The following is a 20118-nucleotide window of genomic DNA, read 5'->3' on the forward strand; positions in this document are numbered from 1 at the left end:
ATTTAACACATTTAACCAATTATTCTCAGTTCAATTTCCACAATTGTATCAGAAAAACAGGATTCACACTGAATGTTTGTAAGCACACAAACAGAGCTGAAATGTGTTGTTTTGTTTCCCATTGAAGGTTGCGTTCAAGGTTTTTTTTTTTAAGTTTATGGTGATAAACAGGCCCTTTCCAAATAAATTAGAATATCCTGGAAAAGTGTCTTTATTGCCATACTTTCATTTTTTAATAACTTTTATAGAAGTAGATTCTGGTCCCACAGTTTAATTGATTTCAAGTATTTATTTTATTTATTTTTACATTAATCGGCTCATAAAACCCATGAAAATAGAATTTAAAAAATATATATATTTTGGGTAAGTCTGCCGAAACTTTGCAGAATATGAATGTGTTAAACTGAGTTTCATTAACTAATCATCTATTAAACCCTTCATAATCTGGGTAAACCACAAATTTTGATAGTTAAGGAGGCTGACTGTTGGTTGTCCATGCAGATCAATGCAAAGTCTAAAGGAAGGACAAAATGTTGCAGGACAAGATGCACTCGAATAAGAGACGACCGTGGGCTTTAATGGATTATCAATGGACAAGATGCAAGAACCTGGCAGACGTGCACAAAGAGCAAAGAGTGGAACGAGGTGGAGGGACAGCTTCATAAACCACTACATACCGACACATTTGGGAGATGACATACAACTGTCGGGTTTGTCAGGTCAAGCCACTTCTGACCTTGGACCAACGGAAGATAGTCTCAGCTGGGCCAAGAAGAAGGACTGAACTGTAGACCAGTGGTCCAAGGTCCTGTTTTATTAGGAAAGTGTGCCTTTCATTTGGGAATCAAGTTGGAGGGTTCGGAGTTGGACATATCATTTTGAAAATACTTTATTTTGATTGATTTGTTGAAATAATTATCTGTTTTTTTAATTAAATTATGGAAACAAATACACTTTTTCATGATATGCTAATTTTTGGAAAGGGTCTGTATATGTTGGTTGGAGGGAGAGATCTAAAAGCGCCTCTAGTTTTTCTTTTTTCCCTTTCACACTTTGGTATGGTTTAGTTTAAAAAGCTGCTTGCTGGATTTTAGGAACAGAACATGTTCTGCTCTGCAAACCTGTCAAAATAGCACACATTCCTCATGGAGGACCGAAAGGATGGAGTGACACAAGCCTTCTCTGGTTTCTTATCAGAGCAGAAATATGTCAAAAAGATCCATTAACCCTTGTGCTATCCTAGGCACTTTAACATTGGGAGATGGGTCATCTAGACCCACTAGACAGTGCGCTGAACCTTTTTTCTTCAATGATTTGTGATCTTCACTGATCTCCATGGATTACATGAAATCTTTACACCTTTGTCCACCTTTGTCATGGTAGGCAGAACACGTCAATGAAAGGGCGGGGTCATAGGATAGCACAAGGGTTCAAAGCAGGTGAGGTGTTGTTTTTCTTGCAATTTACCACAACTATCAAATGAGGAAAAAAATAGGAAAGAATCTTTCTGATGTCAGAATAATGGTATTTTTTTCTTACGTGTTTTTTTTTAACTCAAACTTTGCCTTGCAATAAAATAACCCTTTAGTGTGACATTAAACCCATGACTTCAACAGAATAAGATGGGAGGATGATTAGACATTAGTGAGCCAAACTGGTGAATGTCTAACTTTTAAGAAAAGATAAAAACAAATGTGCTACAAAGAAGTAAAAACTTCTTGTTTTATTCTTAGGTAGAACTATCAGTTTGGAATAAAGTTTTAGTCTATTCTTTTAAGTTTAACAATTTCTTTGAATGAAAAAATTATTCCAGTCTATTATTATGATGCGATAATGAAAAATTCAAAAAAAAATGTTTTAAATGTTGAGTTGAAAAACTGGCTATTGAAAGTACACATTAAATGGCGTCATATTGGATTTCTGTCCTTCTCTGACTTTATAAATGTCTACCAAGTAGTTTTGTGTTCATCTTCAAATGCGTTTTTGGCCCATCACTGAAAGGTTTCAGATTTAGAAAGGAATCTGAGGATTAGGTGACCATTGAACATTTTCACATGATCAAATCCTCCTGGAACAATCTGAGATTAGTTAGTTAGTTGAGTTTTAGAGCCATTTTGTATATTTTAGGAACTGCAAAGAAGTAAAATTTGTTTTAGCCGAAACATGAAACTAAGTTTTTTAAGTGTTAAAAGACTGGAGGCTATTCAGAAAAGGGAGTTTATCTAACAATAAATAGTCATGTTATTTATACTGACACAGTTATAGAAAAGCAGACACTACAGAATACACCACCCTGGAGATCAAATCTATTGTCATCCCTCTAATAACACTGATATTTGAAATCAGACCACAGTAAATCACAACACAGCCTCTGTTCAGTCGATAGTATAATGGAACAAAGCTGCACAACAAAGACTTTTTTTGTGTGCTACACAAACATTTTTGTAACAAGAGCACCAGTCTTGATCTATAGCACTCTGTCTCGTATCGCCTCAAACACATTTACTGACGGTAATGTTTGAAAGGATTTGTTTGAACAGGATATTTTTGATCCCAGTCAAACATAACATGAAGTATTCTTTTACATTCAGAGTAAAGGAAACAGGAGAACTCTATTCGACAGACATTGCTGAGTTTAAGTTTCAGGATCCTTCACATCAATATTTTTTCTACTGTACATCTATATAATTGAGTTAGATCAAGAACACGGCTGCTTGTTGAACCACTTTTAGCACCAGCAATTGAAATTATTGCTTTACTGTGCCCTGTCAATATTTGTGTCATTTCATGCATCATTTTTGATCCATTTTTCTGTCATTATTTCACTTCATTTCACTTACATTTGTGCTTTTTTTAAACATCTTGCTATTATTCTAACCAGTGTTTCCTTAATTGCAGAAATTCATTAGTATAAGATAATATGTGGATTTACTGTGGGTATTTGCCTGTGTGCTGATCAAATTCCCCATTTTCATGACCCAATTTGGGTCTAACTATAGTTGCTAGAGAGGTTTACTTTTGAATGCAGAACAATGTTAGTTCCATACCAGCAAATCTGTTAAATACTTGATCACACACTTTCACAGAATGGTGTATTGTCTCAAAACGTCCCCAAAACACAAAACCTTAAAATTAAAGGGTACTTTGGCATACTTTGTTGAAAGTTCCATAAATAAAGATAATCCAGATGTTTTCAGTTGTTTGAGTAATGATCATTGAAAAACACTTCAAAGAAAACGTGAAAGCTCTATTTTTTAAAAGGATTTATTGAATAGAAATGCTCCTTCATGCCAAATTTTCACAGTACGACACAGTTAAAAGTGAGACCAAAGAAATCAAGGATGTCTTTACAGTAAGAAAAAAAAAGTAGAAATCTGTTTAATGTTAGCGATTTCAATGATGCATTTGAGCTTTGTGAACAGATAAAAATGGTGCATACCAGTAATTATGATTAAATGATAAGCTTGGGAAAATTGAGCACTTTTTTCTTACCAAAATAGACACATCTGAAGGTAGTGGGGCAGTAAGCAGATATGGACACGCCCCTCATTTCACACCGCGGCTTTGTTGTAAAGAAAAGCGGTGCTAAAAGTTGTGCAGGGAATCATTGCAGGGTCCTAACAAGCAGCACTGAGGGGTTGTGCTTTGTACACAAAAGTATGTGGTGCAGTTGCACTGATGAGGAGGGGGGGGGATTGGGGAGGGGCAAGCAGGCAAACAATGAAAACCCACAAACAGGATCCCTCTGTTTCCTGAGACAGAGACTGTCTATTTAAACAACACACTCTACTCCACTCTTGTGATTTTGTATACATCCCCTTTAAATGCTGTCACACACCCATCAAGACTCCAGTGTGATGCCTCTTGGACACTCCCACTGGCTAACCACACAATTACCATTCGTTCATCCATAGGACTATTTTTGTCCACATGGGCAAATTCTGATTTATGAGTTTTGTTTCCCCCCATAATTATGCTTAAGTCTCAGCTAACATGCAGTTTTGCAGCAGACAGTGTGCACACTCAGCACGCACGCACACACACACACACACACACACACACATGTGCAAGGAAGCAGTGAGTAGCTCGTGCATCAGCACAAGCACACCTGTCCCAGCTGCTGCTTTAAAGAAAAGGGGCGATAAAGAGGAATGTGCCTGTCTCAGTTTTCCTGTCAGCCCCTTGCCCTTCCCAGCAATGTCTGTCGACCCCTGACTTGTTTATCTTATTGTTTTTGTGGCCAATCATTGTTCTGTTGCCTTCTTTGTTCCAGATTTTTTTCTGTTCCTAAATCAAGTAAAAAGACATTTCACAAGACACAACCAGAAAAGGACAAAGGCGAGACTAAAAAAGAATAATTAAAAAGAGATGAAAGCAGTTTTATTCCCAGTTTGGCAGACACTTTCACTTGTCATTTTCAGACGCACAGAGAATTGTTCTTAAGCTTCAAATCGCTGGTTTTCCCACAGTGGCCGCCAATGACACATCGACGGCGTGCAAAGTGGAAGAGAAGCTGGAATAAAGACATCATTCTACAATAATCGCTTCAAAACAAGTAAGAGCTGAACATTTTTTTCTGCTTTCACGCTGTGTCAGTGCATCACAAGCTGTACAGGATATTGATCCCACCCTGAGATACCTAATACATCTGGTTGCTATGATTGGTTTGAATATTTAAAAAAATAATAGAAAATAGGAAAATGACTTCACCCAGTTAAGCTGTTCTATCAAAAACATTAGTAAATGTTTGCTTTTTTGAATATAGACAACAGCAAAAAATGAAAAGAAATGAATGAAGGACACGAAAAGTGTAGTGTAGCGTAGTCATGTTTTGAAGGGTAGCATTACATGAATGTGAAAGGCAACAATAGTGTTTACTAAGACAGCAGCCGTCTGAATTCTGAGATCTGCCTTAATGGCACAGATATGACAGTCCGTGGCCACCAAGACGCAGATTAAATGACTTCTGTTGTTCTTGAAAGAATTTTAAAAATAGGCTTCTAGCTGTTGGAAGACAGATTTACTGAGACATGGATCCATGATTGCCCTCAACTAGAATCCAAACAAAAGGATAGAAAATCTTCTCTTATGTACATATTATTTTCTACTTTTTCTTTCTCCTCTGTTTCTTCTTATTTTCGTCTTTTTTTTTCTTTCCTCATATCCCCCCCCTCTCTCTCTATCTATCTATCTATACATATATATATATATATATATATATATATATATATATATATATATATATATATATATATATATATATATATATATATATATATATATATATATATATATATATATATATATGGATGGTGGAGCTGGTTTAGCTCGTGCTGGTTTGCGGCGCCTTCCGTCCGTGAAACCAGGGTTCGACTCCGGGCTGCTCCCTGTTCCCTTCTCTACCTCTGTGCCGGTTCCAAGCCCGGTTTGAGAAGGTTGCGTCAGGAAGGGCATCCGACGTAAAACATTGCCAAATTTACCATGCGACTTGTTCGCTGTGGCGACCCCGGATGGGAGAAGCCGAAAGTGGAAGATATATATATATATGCATAAGCATATGCATATATAACGGCTCGTCCAAGTATCTTAGCTGTTCCTAGCACTGCGCTCAGGACTGAGGGGTCTGAGGTCTTTCCAGGTATCTGTTGTAGCCACTCCTCCAGCTTGGGGGTTACATCCCCGAGTGCTCTTATCACCACAGGCACCACTGTCACCTTCACTTTCCATGCTTTCTCCAGTTCTTCTCTGAGTCCCTAGTATTTCTCCAGTTTCTCATGTTCCTTCTTGGCAATCACTTGGCAATATATATATATATATTATATACACACATGAATTCCCCTTTAGAGAACAATTTAGAAACACAGATGAACAGATGAAGTATTCTTTTGGACTTCTGGAGGAAGCCGGCTTCCAGAGAAACCCAAACACACATACAGGAAGATGCAACCTCCATGAACAAAACAGCCAGGATTCGATCAGGAGCCTTCTGTGAAGCAACTGCACTTTCATACAACCCAACCGGCAGCTTGCAGTTGGTTATTCCCAGTTTTACCAGCTTTACCAGCTTCTCCACCTGTGTTTTACGAAACGCCTCCTTCCTTGACAAGCGTGGGTTGAACAAACATAGGATCCAAGGACTTTAAAATGTTGAAACCGCTAAAATAAATCAACCTTTACAAAAAAAAACAACTCCATAGAGAAACTTACCACCAGTACCTTTAATGAACTTCATTTTCTGGTCAAGAAACCAAGTATAGCTGGCAGAACCATCTGGGTATTTTAGGGGTTTCTCTGCAGTTTACCATGTCCTGTCAGCCTTCCAGGTTGTTTTTCTTCCTTCTTCCTCTGTTTCTCGCCTCTCCCAACTTTTACAACTGCAGCAGTGAGCAGAGTGATCTGTAGACAGCTAGTCATTAAGCTGTCAGAGGAGAGCCTATGGACCAAAACACTGTCGGCAGGGATGAACGTACACATTTCACTTTTGATATAAATCAGCTGTCAGGTGTCCTACTGTTCTCACAGCAGTACATATCTGAGAATCACATAGCCTCTTTGACACCACTGAGCCCTGGAGAAGCAGCACATGGTAAAAACATATACAATTTCTCCTTTTTTTCCATCTCATTATCTCAAGAGAGACCTTGTAGTGAGTTGAGACACCCAACCAAGAGCAGGTAATGACTTTCCCGAGCTGTTTTTGAGTCTAAAATTGACAGTCATAAATACACATAACCTGTAGAGCTACGGTCCTGTCTGAGCTCGCCTCATCAATGCTGGAGGGCGTCCAGATCTCTCACATGCAACGCATTTGTGAGCACGTCACGGTGGGTTTGTGCTGAAGGAAATCCAGTCAAGTGAAAACAAAGTACGTGGATGTGTTGCAACAACCAAAACAACAAATAACAGCAGTTTGTGGAGATAAGTTATGTCAACCAGTTTTGCAGACTTTCACTTTTTTGTAAGATCTTTTTTGGAGGATTTTGCAGCATTGCTGTGCGGACTGAGGACAGCTGTGACCGTGGTAAACACCTTTTATAGTCTATGCTCAATTGAAAGCGTTTGACCTCCTGTTTCTGAGGAAACCATGCTGCACGGTCACGCAGCATCAAACATAGTTTTTGGAGGATCATGTGAATTCAAGTTTTAACATTTTTTTAGTTGGAAAAACAAACCAAAGTTCAGAGAGCGTTTTTTCAATCTATCAAATGTGTCAGTTTTGATTTTTATTTTTGCTTCCTCCTTGGAAAAAAAAAGGAAAAGTAGGCAAAACGTCAAAAAAACACTAGCATGGTTGCATGCAAACACAACAGAAAAATTTTGTCTCAACTTTTGCAAGAGGTGTTTGATTTGGAAAAGGTGTGTAAAGTGCTCTGTGCCGTTTACCAAAACAATAAAAAAGGAAGAACAATGTGTCGCAATGTACTCCTGCCAGACTTTCATGCTTTTCTTTCCCCTTCTTTTTGCATCATATAAAGCCTGCTATAAAATAAAAGTCCACTTTACGAGGACAAAAGTACACTTTTGTCCACAAGCATTGAAGCCATGAAAACATGGATTACAAATACATTTAACTAAAAGGCACTCCTGTATGAAATGGAAAAAAAACCTGAATAAAAGGTGGATATTCTTTTTCAAACTAAACAAAAACCATCTTAGATTAACCCAACAAAAGCTGAAATCCCCTTCAAATTTGCAGTATCTAAAAAGTCAACACAGATGTGTGGCAGTGGAGATGACACACAGTGCACCTGTTGCTTTCTCCCGATCTTAAATTCACATCAATGAAGCCAAAGCAACATTGCCCCCCTTTGGTGGCTTGTGGGTACTGCAGCCAAATTTTGACACCTCCAGAATAAGTGTAATATTTCTCCCCAAAAATACACAATGCTTTCTTCACCCTTTTACCTCTGTAAAGCATACCTCCACATCACATCGTCTGGGTAATCACGGCCTGTTAGAACAGCTGTCCTAACCACCGGCTCACATCACCTCGTCTGGTGCTCTCACAGGTCTGATGCAGCTGTTTAACTCCTATCTGACCCCCCTCATTTGCTGTCGGGATCAGGTGTCTCAAGGTGTGTTCTAGATCTGCTAAATAGATGGATTATATATTTAAACCCTTTGGCACTTGATCCGTTTAGGCTGCTCTGGCATACTCAAATGATTCAAAGCTCACTTGCCCGTACATGTGCACTGGCATCACATTCAGAGATGGTTTTCTCCCCAGAGACATTTCAACAAAGACAGTATGTTCTTACTTTTTTAAGCGATTGCCTCCATTTTCTGTTTCAATTATTGTCTGGCAATTTTGTTTGAGAAGACAAAAATTGGGTGATTATTTAGATCATTCAAAACACATTTCCACATTGCTTTAATGCAAATTACATGCAGTTCTTCAAGATTTGAATGAATCTTCTCTCCTTTTCCCTGTTTTTTTTTTCTTTTTTTTTTAAACAGTTTTGTTCATAAGGGGGAGTAACAGCTCCAACTGAGATCCCTATTTGTCAAAATCGAACCCCAACACAGCAGTTGTCAGCATTTTATTGATTTTTTTTTCTCATGACAAGTTGGAAACACTTTGCAAGCAGATTCCTACATTTTGAAATGCTGCTGCTAGAAGAGTTGGCACAAGTAGAAATTCATTCAATCAACGGGAACAGGGACACACAGATAAAATGCCAAGCAGATTCAAGAACTTTCTGCAAATATGTTTAAGAATGAAACAAAAATAGATTGAAAAACAGGCAAAATTTGAAATGTATATAAAAAAAGGATTTCAAAAAAGTGTATAATGCTTTATAGGATTATGGAATAATCAAAAACTACTGAAAAACTGCAATTCAAACCCTAACAAAATTAATAAACTAGATATGAATTCTCCCTAACATTAATATAAAATAAAGAATAGTTACTCAAAGATTGAAAAAGATCATAATATGACACACACAAAAAGAAATAACACGAAATACAGGCCATTATGGGACGTTATCTGAGGCCCAACCAACTTTTAGTGAACTGTATATCACCTTTTAACAACTGGGCTCCGCCTAACATATAAGTTGAAAACACCACCATAGAGGCTCGTCCATTCAAATACATCATGAACTGATCATTCTGCTAATGGCTAAAGTTATTTTTTTGTAAAGTTTTCATAATAAAAGCCTTCTTATTCTGTCAATAAGCTTTCCTGTCTATCTTCACATAAAACGTGTCTCTTTTGCGCTCATAGGTCAGGATTTCTTTTAAATATAAAACACATTCATGTAAGTATTGACAGAATATCATTCATTCTAAACCTCACTTGTGTGGAATTGTGTTAAAAGTGCAAAGGCAAGATGCTTCCACAGCTTCACATGACCTTTTGAAATGCAGTTTTTCATCAACCTAAGAAAATTCACATTCTCAAACTCAGTTAATATTCACATGAACATTTTTTCAGCTACAGGAAAGTTAAGGGTAGAAAATCAGACGCGTGTTTCAATACGAGCCGACAGTCAGTTATGTGCATAAATGTAAGTCCCGCCCCGTCATTATATCTGCATGCAGCTTGTTTTTCTGACATTCTGGGGAAAGACACTGACGATCTTAGAAAAAGGGAGAGCAGATTTGTGTTTCTTTACCATCTGATTAACAGAAGGATTGATAACCTCCCATAAAAAAGTGTGGGATCCCTCTTTGAGATGTGCATAGTCTAAAATCATTCCAGCCACTAAACAAGCTGACGACAACAGTGGATAATGTTTCAAAGTAAGTCAAATTTCATGGTTTTCCAACTAAAAGTGAATGAACATCTATCATTTCTGAGTTTTCAGATCATTTAGCAGCAATTTAGTCAAATCTCTGTTGGATTAGATCTGACCTCCACCTTTACAAAGAACCTAAGCAACGGTCAGGTTATTTACTCCGATTTGTTGCCCGTGTTTGGATTGTTACCCTCCGGGGAGGAGGCTCTTCGATACTCCGATTAGCCACCAGTTCTTGCAGCTGCAGCGCTCCTCCGCCGATGAAACAAAATGCTGGACACACCGGAACAGAGCAATCCAAATGTCCCTCCCACAGGACACGCAGCGAGTGAGCGTCGTAGAAAGTTACCCGACCTTTGTCGCAGTCCAGGCACACCCCCAGCCGGGGTGGGAGAGGAGCGGTGTGAGACTGGGGCATGTTGCTGTGGCTGCCACTGTGGGAATACAGTCCTCCGTGGCTCTGGCTGTCACACTGGCTCTGACTGTGGCCATGTCCGTGAGGGAGCAGGATTTTGCCCATGCCCATGGTCAGGAAGCAGAAGGGAGGGGAGTCCTGGCCGTCCTCTGCCCCACTGTCATGGCCGCTGTCTGCATCACAGCTAGAGAATAAACAGCACAGGAGACATAAAACACACAGATTTGAGAAGATAAAACCCTAATACTGTCAGTTTATCTTTAAATTCAGTTTTTTAGAAGCTCCGATACTTTATTTGGTCAATCTTTTCATTATCGTCACAGTCTTAAAGGGTAAATCAATGAAAGTCCTTCTTGCAACAACGTAAAAAATAACCCAGTGAACGATCACCCGATGATGTAAAAGTCAATTGTAAAAAAGGAACTAGCAAATAAATATAAATTCTCCTCCCTGGTTCCCTGAGAAATCCACTAAATATGTATTCTCACATGAAGCCCCTGCAGACCGTGCTCAGTCACTCCTTAATGACCCTGAGAGCCATGCAATCCCAACAGACCGCTTTGCTGCTGAACGATCATTTAGTTAGGCCGCCCGCTGGGAGAGCAGCAATTATACACACGGCTCTGCGGCTTTTTTTAAAGGAACAATTCAGAAATATTCAGCTTTTTCTCCTCTTTTTGCAGGAGTCTTTTCTTTTACATGTCATGCAAAAATGGTAAATGTTATAATGTGTCTCAAGTTGTTTGTCTTTGTCTCTCCTTAAAATGTTCTGCAGGTTTTGTCTATTTTATCTAACTTAATTAGGGCCAAACTGCTTTCTCCAAATCATTTCTCATTTAATAATAATAATGGATTGGATTTATCTGCGCTTTTCAAGACACCCAAAGCGCTTACATTGTGTCCATTATTCATTCACTCCTCATTCATACTTGGTGATGGTAAGCTACGGTTGTAGCTGCAGCTGCCCTGGGGCAGACTGACAGAGGCGTGGCTGCCATTTCGCGCCTATGGCCCCTCTGACCATCACCGGGATCATACATGCACATGCACACACCAGTGGAGCCACACTGGAGGCAAGGAGGGTGAAGTGTCTTGCCCAAGGACACAATGACATTCTTGGCTGGTGGGAGTGGGGATTGAACCGCCAACCCTTCGATCATTGGACGACCTGCTCAACCACCTGAGCCACTGTCGCCCTTTTGTTAAGTCGCCCTCTGGCACTTCTAGAAAACAGATGAGGGCCTGAAAAAACTTTTTGCGGGGATTAAAAATTAGATTTTTTTATTCATTATTTATTAGTTTTGCAGCAACTAACAATAAAACATGAAAAGCTGTAAAACAATTGTGTAATTGGTAAGAAGAGATATGGTGCCCTCTACAGGTTAATTTATAGAGTGCAACTGAGCCTTTTTTTAATTAGTTGCTATGTACGCTCACCGGCCACTTTATTAGGTAGACCTTGCTAGTAGAGGGTTGGACCCCTTTCTTTCTTCAGAACTGCCTTAATCCTTGGTGGTTTAGATTCAAAAAGGTACTGGAAACATTCCTCATACAGTTTGGTCCATATTGACATGATATCATCACTCAGTTGCTGCAGATTTGTCGGCTGCACTTCCATGATGCCAATGTCCCGTTCCACCACATCCCAAAGGTGATCTATTGGGTTCGGATCTGGTGACTGTGGAGCCCATTTGAGTCTAGTGAACTCATTGTTATGTTCAAGAAACCAGTCTGAGATGATTCCAGCTTTATGACATGGTGCCTTATTCTGCTGGAAGTAGCCATCAGAAGATGGTACACTTGGTCATAAAGGGATGGACATGGTCAGCAACAATACTCAGGTAGCCTGTGGCATTGGAACCATGCTCAATTGGTACTAAGGGGCCCAAAGTGTGCCAAGAAAATATCCCCCACACCATGACACTGCCACCACCAGCCTAAACTGTTGATACAAGGCAGGATCGATCCACGCTTTCATGCTAATACCAAATTCTGACCCTTAATCTGAATGTAGCAGCAGAAATGGAGACAACATTCTTCCAATCTTCTTGTCCAGTTTTGGTGAGTCTGTGTAAATTGAAGCCTCAGTTTCCTGTTCTCAGCTGACAGATATGACACCCGGTGTGGTCTTCTGCCCAACTGCCTCAAGCCTGAACGGGTTGTGTGTTCAGAGACACTGTTTTGCAGACCTCAGTTGAAACCAGAGGTTATTTGAGTTACTGTTGCCTAGAGTTCTATCAGCTGGAACCAGTCTGGCTATTGTCTAAGCAGTTTCTGAAATACTCAGATCAGCCCGTCTAGTGCCAACAACCATGCCACGTTCAAAGTTTCTTAAATCATCCTTTTCCCCATCCTGATGCTCGGTCTGAACTGCAGCAGATTGTCGTGACCATGTTTAAATGTCTAAATGCATTGAGTTGCTGCCATGTGATTGGCTGATTGGAAATTTGTGTTAACGAGAAGTTAGACAGGAATGCCTAAAAGTGGCCGGTGAGCGTAGATTCTCAGAGTGAGCAAAGTAGCTAAGTCAATAGTTTGTATCATTAAATAACCAAATATTTCCACAAAAAAGTGTGTCATTTGTCATGTCATTTGAGGCTTCTTTCAACTGCTTAGTTAAATTATAAACAACACAAAAAAGCTGAAATTGTATCTTTCACACAGGAGACTTGATAGAAAATGCCTTCAAAGTATGATTGCATTTGTTTTTTGTGAGTTTCCTCTGCAGTCAAAAGCCATGATGCTGATAATAATTAGATATCTAAGGCAAATTTACCGCGGGCTTGTCATGTCCTGAGGGAGATGGAACCATTCTTGTAGTTTGGCTTCCTGTCCGACACCCACCTACAAAGAAGATGAATAGAAATTAAATAAACAAAGTAATGTGTTTCCTTGCCAGTCCGTTACCAACTCAATCCGAGGACGTCCTTTCACCTTCACTAAGTAGGAACTCGGCTCCACAGAGCACGCCCAGTAGTGTCGCCCCTCAGTGACAGCCAAGTCTGCCACCAGTAAGTCAGAGGTCAGGTGACAGGAGGTGAGGGCACGGTCAGCTGCCTGTAGGAGGGACAGACCCGGGACACTGCGAGCATACGTCTGGCCCTTACCCAACGCCAAACGATCAGCATGCAACCCCCAGTGAGAGTCCAAGGAGAAACTCAGTACTGAGAAAGGAGTTCGGAAAAAGGAGGTGAACCAGAGGGAAAATGGAAGGTTAAGAGGAGGGAAGGAAAGAAAAAGCAATAATAATATTAAAGGAGTTCAATCTAAAAGATCAGACAGTTAGCCGTCAATAAATTTGAACAGACACCAAACAAAAGAAAGGAGATTTGTTATGGAAGAGAGGTTGTATTCTACTTAAAAGGACAGAAAAAACAATTACACAACGAGGAAGCAGCACAAAAACAGAATAGGAGCAAAGCTAATGAGCACTTCATGTGTTGTATGATTTGATTACTTAGATAAATGTTGAAAAGCATGTTTTTGAAGGGATGAAGGGGCTGTAAGAATTTTTTTAAGTGCAGGAAACAGACCTGTGGCGAGAAAGATAGAAGCAGAGATGATATGGCTGGAAGGAGGCTGGAATGTAGAGCAAGAAAAGGAAGGATGAGTGCAAAAATGTAAAAGGAAATTTAAGGGATGAAGAGAAAAAATGTCAAGATTAGTCAAACATTTTATTGGCAGTTTTATTTTTGTTGACTTTTTAAAATAAAACTGCTGCTTTTAAAATTTAAAATTGTTCTGGAAATAGAACAAGCCCCTCTTAGCATGGAAGTGCCTGCAGCGATCAGGCTACAAAAAGCCTTCATACCTGGGGCAGGTGGAGTGTGGAGGTAAACTTCTTCACTGTATTCTCCAAAGCCAGCCTTGTTGCAGCCCCTGACTCTGAGCACGTACACGCTGTCCATCTGCAGTCGATCGATCACGGCGCTGGTCCCTTTCACCTCATTTAGTCGCTGCCACGGCGTGGAGGAGCTAGGGGAGCTGGTGCCGCCCCACACGGCTCCGGCTCCCCCGGCCCGACGCTGGAACTCCACAGAGAAGTGCCAGGCTGCGGCCGAGTCCTGAGGAAGGCGCCAGGACAAAAACAGCTGGTCGTAGGCCAGTGTCTTCTGAGTGTCGATGACGGGAGCGAGCGGCGCTGTGGAGCAAGAGAGAAGAAAGTGAGCACGCAGAGCAGCTTGTCTCCTTTTTTTTTAAATTTATACGCAAACTGAGAAAGGACAACCTTGTATGAACTGCAAGCTGTTGATGAGCTCGACCTCTTTGGATGCATCTAAGTGAAAGTGTCTGAAGGAGGTGTCAGCTGCAAGGGAGAAGCACTGCAGATTTTCGATGGCCTTAACCAGTCTGCAAGGTGACAGAACATGAAGAGAAACTACAACGAAAAAAAGCAATGTCCCTTTAAAGCAAATAATATAACGGGCGTTCCTCACCTGCTGTGTGTCACCCTTGCTGCCTGCACAAAGGACGGGGGGTCTGTTTCTTTAAGCAGTTCCTGAGTGTACGCCATCAGGCTGGCCTCCTCCAGCAGACATTGCTTCTCAAAAGCCTGGCTGAACAGGACCTCTTCTCTCCTGCTTCTGGATGCTTCTAGAGCCAGAGTTAAAGTCCCCTGGCGCTCAGCTACAGTTGCTCCCAGCTCTCTGATGCAGTGGGTCAGCTGCTGCAGAGCCACGCCACTGTTCGCCTGCAGAAAAACAGAGGAAAGACCACACACAAAAAAAAAGATTGTTTCCTTTTAAATGTCTACATCTATTGGACCCCTTTTAAAATCACTCGCTAGAATTTTCCACACTGTTTAGGTAGATTTGCTGTTAGGGACCAAGTTGAAACGCAGGACGACACAGGGTGTTTCATGGAAAATGGTTTGACTTTACCCTAAAAAATCCAGAATACAAACACAACTGGACCCAAACACTAGGCGTGTGAAAGAGCTCAAATTAACATAACAGTACTCAAAGTAGGGACTGAAACTGTTTACCAAAAAAGGAAGTGACCTGACACAAAAAGGGGGTTTGTAGTTTGATCTAACCACCTGAAACACAAGGACAACCAAATGACAACCCAAAAGTAAAGAAATCCCACCAGCATACCCCCCCATACACACACACACAACCTAACGAGTTATCTTTTAATGTTAGCTGCACCTTCAGCCACAACTTTTGCCTCTTTGACCCTTAGTAGGCTCTGCACCCAGCGATGCATTTGCTAGCTGGATAAGTTGATTTCAATGGCATAGAAGTGACGCCAACCTGCCATTATATAGTTTTAATAAAAATGTAATGTGAAGGTTTCAAAAAGTTATAAGATTTGAAGTTTTTGGATTAATGCAAACATAAGAGTGTTGGCACATACTCTTGAACTAAATCCTTGGAACTGCCTGTTTTTTTAATTCTTTTTTTTCATTGTTTTGACCTTGTCTTTGCTTTATTTTTGAATTTACAGATTATTAATTTTAATTTAGACACATTAGATCTTCGTAATAAAACATAAAAACAATTTGATTTAAAATTTTGCAGCAAATAAATGACTTTTAATACTAAGTATTGAGGTTTTTGTACTGTTTCAGGTTTATTATGAAATATAATGAAAGAAATATCTGTAAAAAGAAAGTAGTTTGGGTTGTAATTAAAAGATGGGTATAAAGCATTGCCACAAAAAAACTCTTAAAGTGAAATTATTAGAGCAAAACATAAAATGTAACAAACGTTCGAAAAAGCCCTGAACTACTAAGGGTTACGAAGAGCATGCAGATAACAAAGTCCTTTTAAAAATATAGTTAAATTCATGATTAATGTGTGTAATTACACAAAACAAAATAAATTCAACATGTGTGACTGCCTATATGATAGTAGAATCTGTCATGTATGTATTAATCTCTTCACTGATCAAAGCTTCATACGATTGGACCCCAGATGGGATTAACATGTGACAAAAACAACCAGCTTTATTCATTCCCGTTCTTCTTATATCATTTCAATCTTGACAGTTTAACTCTGACACCGTGTCCAAAGTAATTTTAGACATTGGATCAATTTCTTCTCTGCATTTACTTGATTTTGTGTCACAAGTGGATTTTTCCAGCAGCTTTATCTGCTTCAATGAAAAGAACCGCCTCCGACATTTAGATTGAAAAGAAGATGCAATGAAACCCCAGGGTTCAGATAATCCCTTTAGGAGTCTCCCAGCAGATTTACTTTACATAATCTGTTCGGCATTAATAGATTCCTAGAAAAAAAATGAATTTCTACGAAAGCAGACGGCTTTGTTTGGATGTATTTTTCCTCCTGCTTTCCAGTTGTTCTTGTTCTTCAGTTTTTTATTTATTTATCACTAGATCCATTCAAGAGAGAGCTTGAAAAAGCAAGAGAGAATAAAATAGATGTTGGTGTTCAGTTTTGTCACATTTAACACAAAACCTTTGCTGCTAAATGAAACAAATATATAGCAAACCATAAATATCAAAGGCTTTTTGTTTGACCACAGATTTGTGACAAACACATACAAAAAATCTGACAAATTACCACCAAAATGACCTGAAGTAAAATTTGAACATGTAAAATCTTCCATTTCTGCACAATTGAACAAGTCTTATGCACAATTTGAGTGATATTAAAAAACATGCATAAGGAGAATTTAAACATGCATATGAAGACTTTGCTGTAATTTCAACAACAACAAAAAAAAAACGTTGAGCACCTCCATCTGTTTGATCGCAGCTTCCAGCTGAGTGATCTGATTCTGTATGGTCTCCTGATTGGTCAGAATGAAGTTGACTTCTTTTGCCATCTTGTCCTGTAAGGTAAATCCAAATAAATTTGGAGCTGGCATTGCAAAGCAGAGTGTGGATGCTTAACAGACGCAGATTACACACAAACCTTCAGGGCCTGGTAGGCCTGTGCTATAGGCAAAACCTTGTGTCCATGGTGGGCGCGACCAAGTTTACAAACCGGACAAAGCAGTCTCTGGCAGCTGCGGCAGTACCACTGCAGCCTCTCCTGCTCGTGCTCTGTGCAAGTGAGGACCTGCAGAACAAAGTGGGATCGGCGCATGGCGGTTTAGAGGCAGAGGCACAAGCCGTGGCGAAAACTGGCCTAAAAAAATAAGTCAAACCTTTGGTCTGAAGTTGTTGGTGGGTAGAATGTGTTCGTGCTGAGCGCGAGGGGTTCCCCATGGATGATAGAGTTTGAAACATTCATTGCAAAAGTTGGATTTGCAGTCAGCACAGCCCTTAGTGGCCTCCAGAGACTGAGGAGGTTTACAGAAGGCACACATGATGGCCACGCTGCCCAGACTTATAGTCTGCCTGTACCTAAAAGAGAAACAGAGATATGAGCGCAGGCCAGAGACAACCCTGCAGGATAGAAAACAGACCAGAAGAGCCCATTTAGGAGGAGTTGCAGTTGGTACCTAAGTAAAGCATCTTTTAAACGCATGACCTAGATTATAGGTCATGCATTTAAAATATGCTTTACTGCTGATTTATCTAGGTCCTAGATGAATCACCAGCAGCTGCCTTGTTGGAGCATCCCGCACAACATGCAGCGTCACGCTTTCTTGACTAGCACAACTGCTGCCTAAGGAGGGAGCAGCTGCACCCATCAGCGTGCCTCTTGTAAATCTGCCAACCCTCAAAACACCAAACCAAGGCCTATTTTTAAAAAGCAGCTCAATGCATTTTAATCTTATCAGATTATATTGTTTTGGGAAAGCTGCAAAAGTTTCATTTTAAACTTGTTCACATATCTTTCAAAGAAAATAACGTGTAAAAAAGCTTCTTTTTCTTCCCCCTGGCATTCTCCCTCAGTACACTGCAGTTTTTAAGCTGTCCTTGCAAACCGCTCTTTGGCTTAGCCTTTCATCCCGAGTGAGGATGGGATTCATTAAGCAAATGACTTCCTGTCTCATACATAAAGCAGCATTGACGTAACTCTTCACTCAATGTCTTAGTTTAATGCTTTAGGATTTTGCGTTTCAGAAAGTCAAAGATAAGCCGCAAGGCCTAAAAATATCTCTCGAACTGAAGTAAGGAGTTTGCAGTAAAAGTACATTCTAATTTCATCCTCTTTTTCTTTCTGCACGCTAACCTTTCCACAATGCGCTCCAGAGTGAGGTTACGGAAGCAGTCTGACAGGCCTCTCTGCCCGAGCTCCACTTCCTGCTGACAGGAAGGACAGGGGAAGATCATGGGGGGAAGAGTTGTGTCCTTCCGTCGCCGCCCTGGGTATGTGCTGCACACTGAGAGCAGAATGAAGGTGTAAATTGGCAATTGGTGAAAAGAGATACACAGAGGAAAACAGGAGTCATACATTATAAAATATGACTGTAGGAATTTTAAATACAGGTCTTTACATTGATGCTCACCACCTCCATGAGCTAAACACATTCATTTGAAGACCTACAGCCAGACACTGATGTGTCAGTTGATGATGATGCTGCACCACATCGGCGGCTCCATATTTTTACATAACAGTATAGTCATTTGAGTGCTGAGGCCATCTGTTTCTTTTCTCAGATGTGAGGGGGAAAAAAGCTCCTGAAAGGCATCCTAACCTGAGTCATGTTGAATCCACTTCCCTCACCTGTTCTGAGGACCCGCTCCAAGCGGTCAGGAGTCCTGGGTGTGGGTCTGTGAGTTTGGCGTGGGGACCGAGTGTTCGGCGAGGAGGCTGGTGATCTGGGTTCCGGAGGGAGGTCTGGAGGAGGGTAGCCTCTTTGTACCAACACCTCGGCCGCGCACAGCAAACACACACTGTGCTGGCATGGCAGGAGGACGGGCTGCTTCACGATCTCGTCACACACCGGGCACAGCAGCTCCTTTTCCATCATCTTCATGTTGGACTGGAGAAGAGGGAAGAGGAAAGTTCAAGAAGACAACAGAGCTGCGACTTGATTTAAAGAAAGGAAATGATGGCAGTGATGAAGGAAATATCTAGATGAACTCTGGTTGTGTGCCGTTTATTGCACAGGACAAGAAGGAAAGAAGAACGTAACCTCCATGATGCTTAGCAGTCCTCCTGTGATTGCTTCACTGCTTCCTATTTCTAAGAGTAAATTGGCTGAGACATTATTTTTAATAAAAAAAAACAATTCAAACAATGCAGAAACATTCTGTTTGCCATTGATTGTTGCTTCTTTTTTTTTTAGGTTGTGGTGGCCCCTTTCCATTACTGCAGCCACAAGGCGCGGCATCCGGTTTCTATGACAACGCACATCTTCCTCTGGCCCTGATTTTATGCTATTTGGCAACATTCTTAGGTTCTTATATCTATTAAAAATGAATTATGTGGTCGTTGCGACTGTATATTTTCTATTGCCATTCACCACCTGACTGTGGCTTTCAGCCTATTCCGGGTTATTAAAGCGATGACAAAACATGTTTGTAAACGGTAGAAAAATGCTCCGCATTCTTATTTCATAGCCATGATTGTCCAGATCAACATACTATCAATAAAGCAAGTTATATGTAAGACTACATTATTGTTTTTCCTCTCTTAGATGTAGCACGTTTGAAATGGCTATATTAGAATAAACCGGCGTCGCACACTTACACTGATACGAACCAGCGCGTCCATGACAGAGGTAAAGGTTTGGAAGTCCTCTTCTGCCATGCTCTGTTGTTCTGATGTGCACGCTTCCAAAGAAAAAATGTTTCGTTTAAAACGATTATTAAGTGGGTGTGAAAAATAATCCCCGGCTGTTTTGTAGCAAACACTAGGCCCTGACGTGCACAGATAGCTGTGCTTGAGGTGTGCTGCTCAATCTCTGTCGTCTATCCAAATGCGAATGGAATGGTTGCTGAAACTGGTGGAGGGGGGTGGGGGCGTTTTGCCCCAAAATGTTAGCTTTATCGGGGAGCGTTTAAAAAACATTCTTTTAGAAAATAAAAACAAAAAAAAATCGGCTTTTCTACGTTCTTTAGATACGCGAGGCTATGTTCATCCTACAATCACACGT

At 40.4% G+C, this 20118-nt stretch overlaps 1 protein-coding gene and 1 long non-coding RNA gene across 5 annotated transcripts; one reads left to right on the forward strand and one right to left on the reverse strand.

Moving 5' to 3' along the window:
* Positions 1–4047: 4047 nt before the first annotated feature.
* On the forward strand, positions 4048–18817 carry LOC110016667. Its single transcript, XR_002291991.2, has 3 exons — positions 4048–4555; positions 18269–18385; positions 18677–18817. It is a non-coding gene; the product is annotated as an uncharacterized LOC110016667 (long non-coding RNA).
* Positions 8524–20008, reverse strand: LOC101154974 (tripartite motif-containing protein 46). 4 transcript variants are annotated; one of them, XM_011485298.3, is made up of 12 exons: positions 19713–20005; positions 18744–19002; positions 18249–18399; positions 17275–17473; positions 17040–17186; positions 16861–16956; positions 14595–14848; positions 14387–14508; positions 13970–14299; positions 13093–13322; positions 12935–13002; positions 8524–10342 (listed from the first exon to the last, which is right to left on the reverse strand). In XM_011485298.3, exons 1-12 carry the CDS (start codon positions 19770–19772, stop codon positions 9895–9897), a joined length of 2364 nt encoding a protein of 787 aa, XP_011483600.1. In that variant the 5' UTR covers positions 19773–20005; the 3' UTR covers positions 8524–9894. The 4 variants fall into 4 exon arrangements, 3 of the variants coding, with proteins under 3 accessions (XP_011483600.1, XP_020565883.1, XP_011483602.1); XR_002291989.1 differs by lacking the exon at positions 8524–10342 and adding an exon at positions 13692–13737 and having other exon boundaries at positions 13093–13215; positions 19713–20008; XM_011485300.2 differs by lacking the exons at positions 8524–10342; positions 12935–13002 and adding an exon at positions 13692–13737 and having other exon boundaries at positions 13143–13322; positions 19713–20008.
* Between the last annotated feature and the right edge of the window lie 110 nt (positions 20009–20118).

The sequence above is a fragment of the Oryzias latipes genome, chromosome 16 (assembly GCF_002234675.1).
Source record: "Oryzias latipes chromosome 16, ASM223467v1".
Classification (NCBI taxonomy): Eukaryota; Metazoa; Chordata; class Actinopteri; order Beloniformes; family Adrianichthyidae; genus Oryzias; species Oryzias latipes.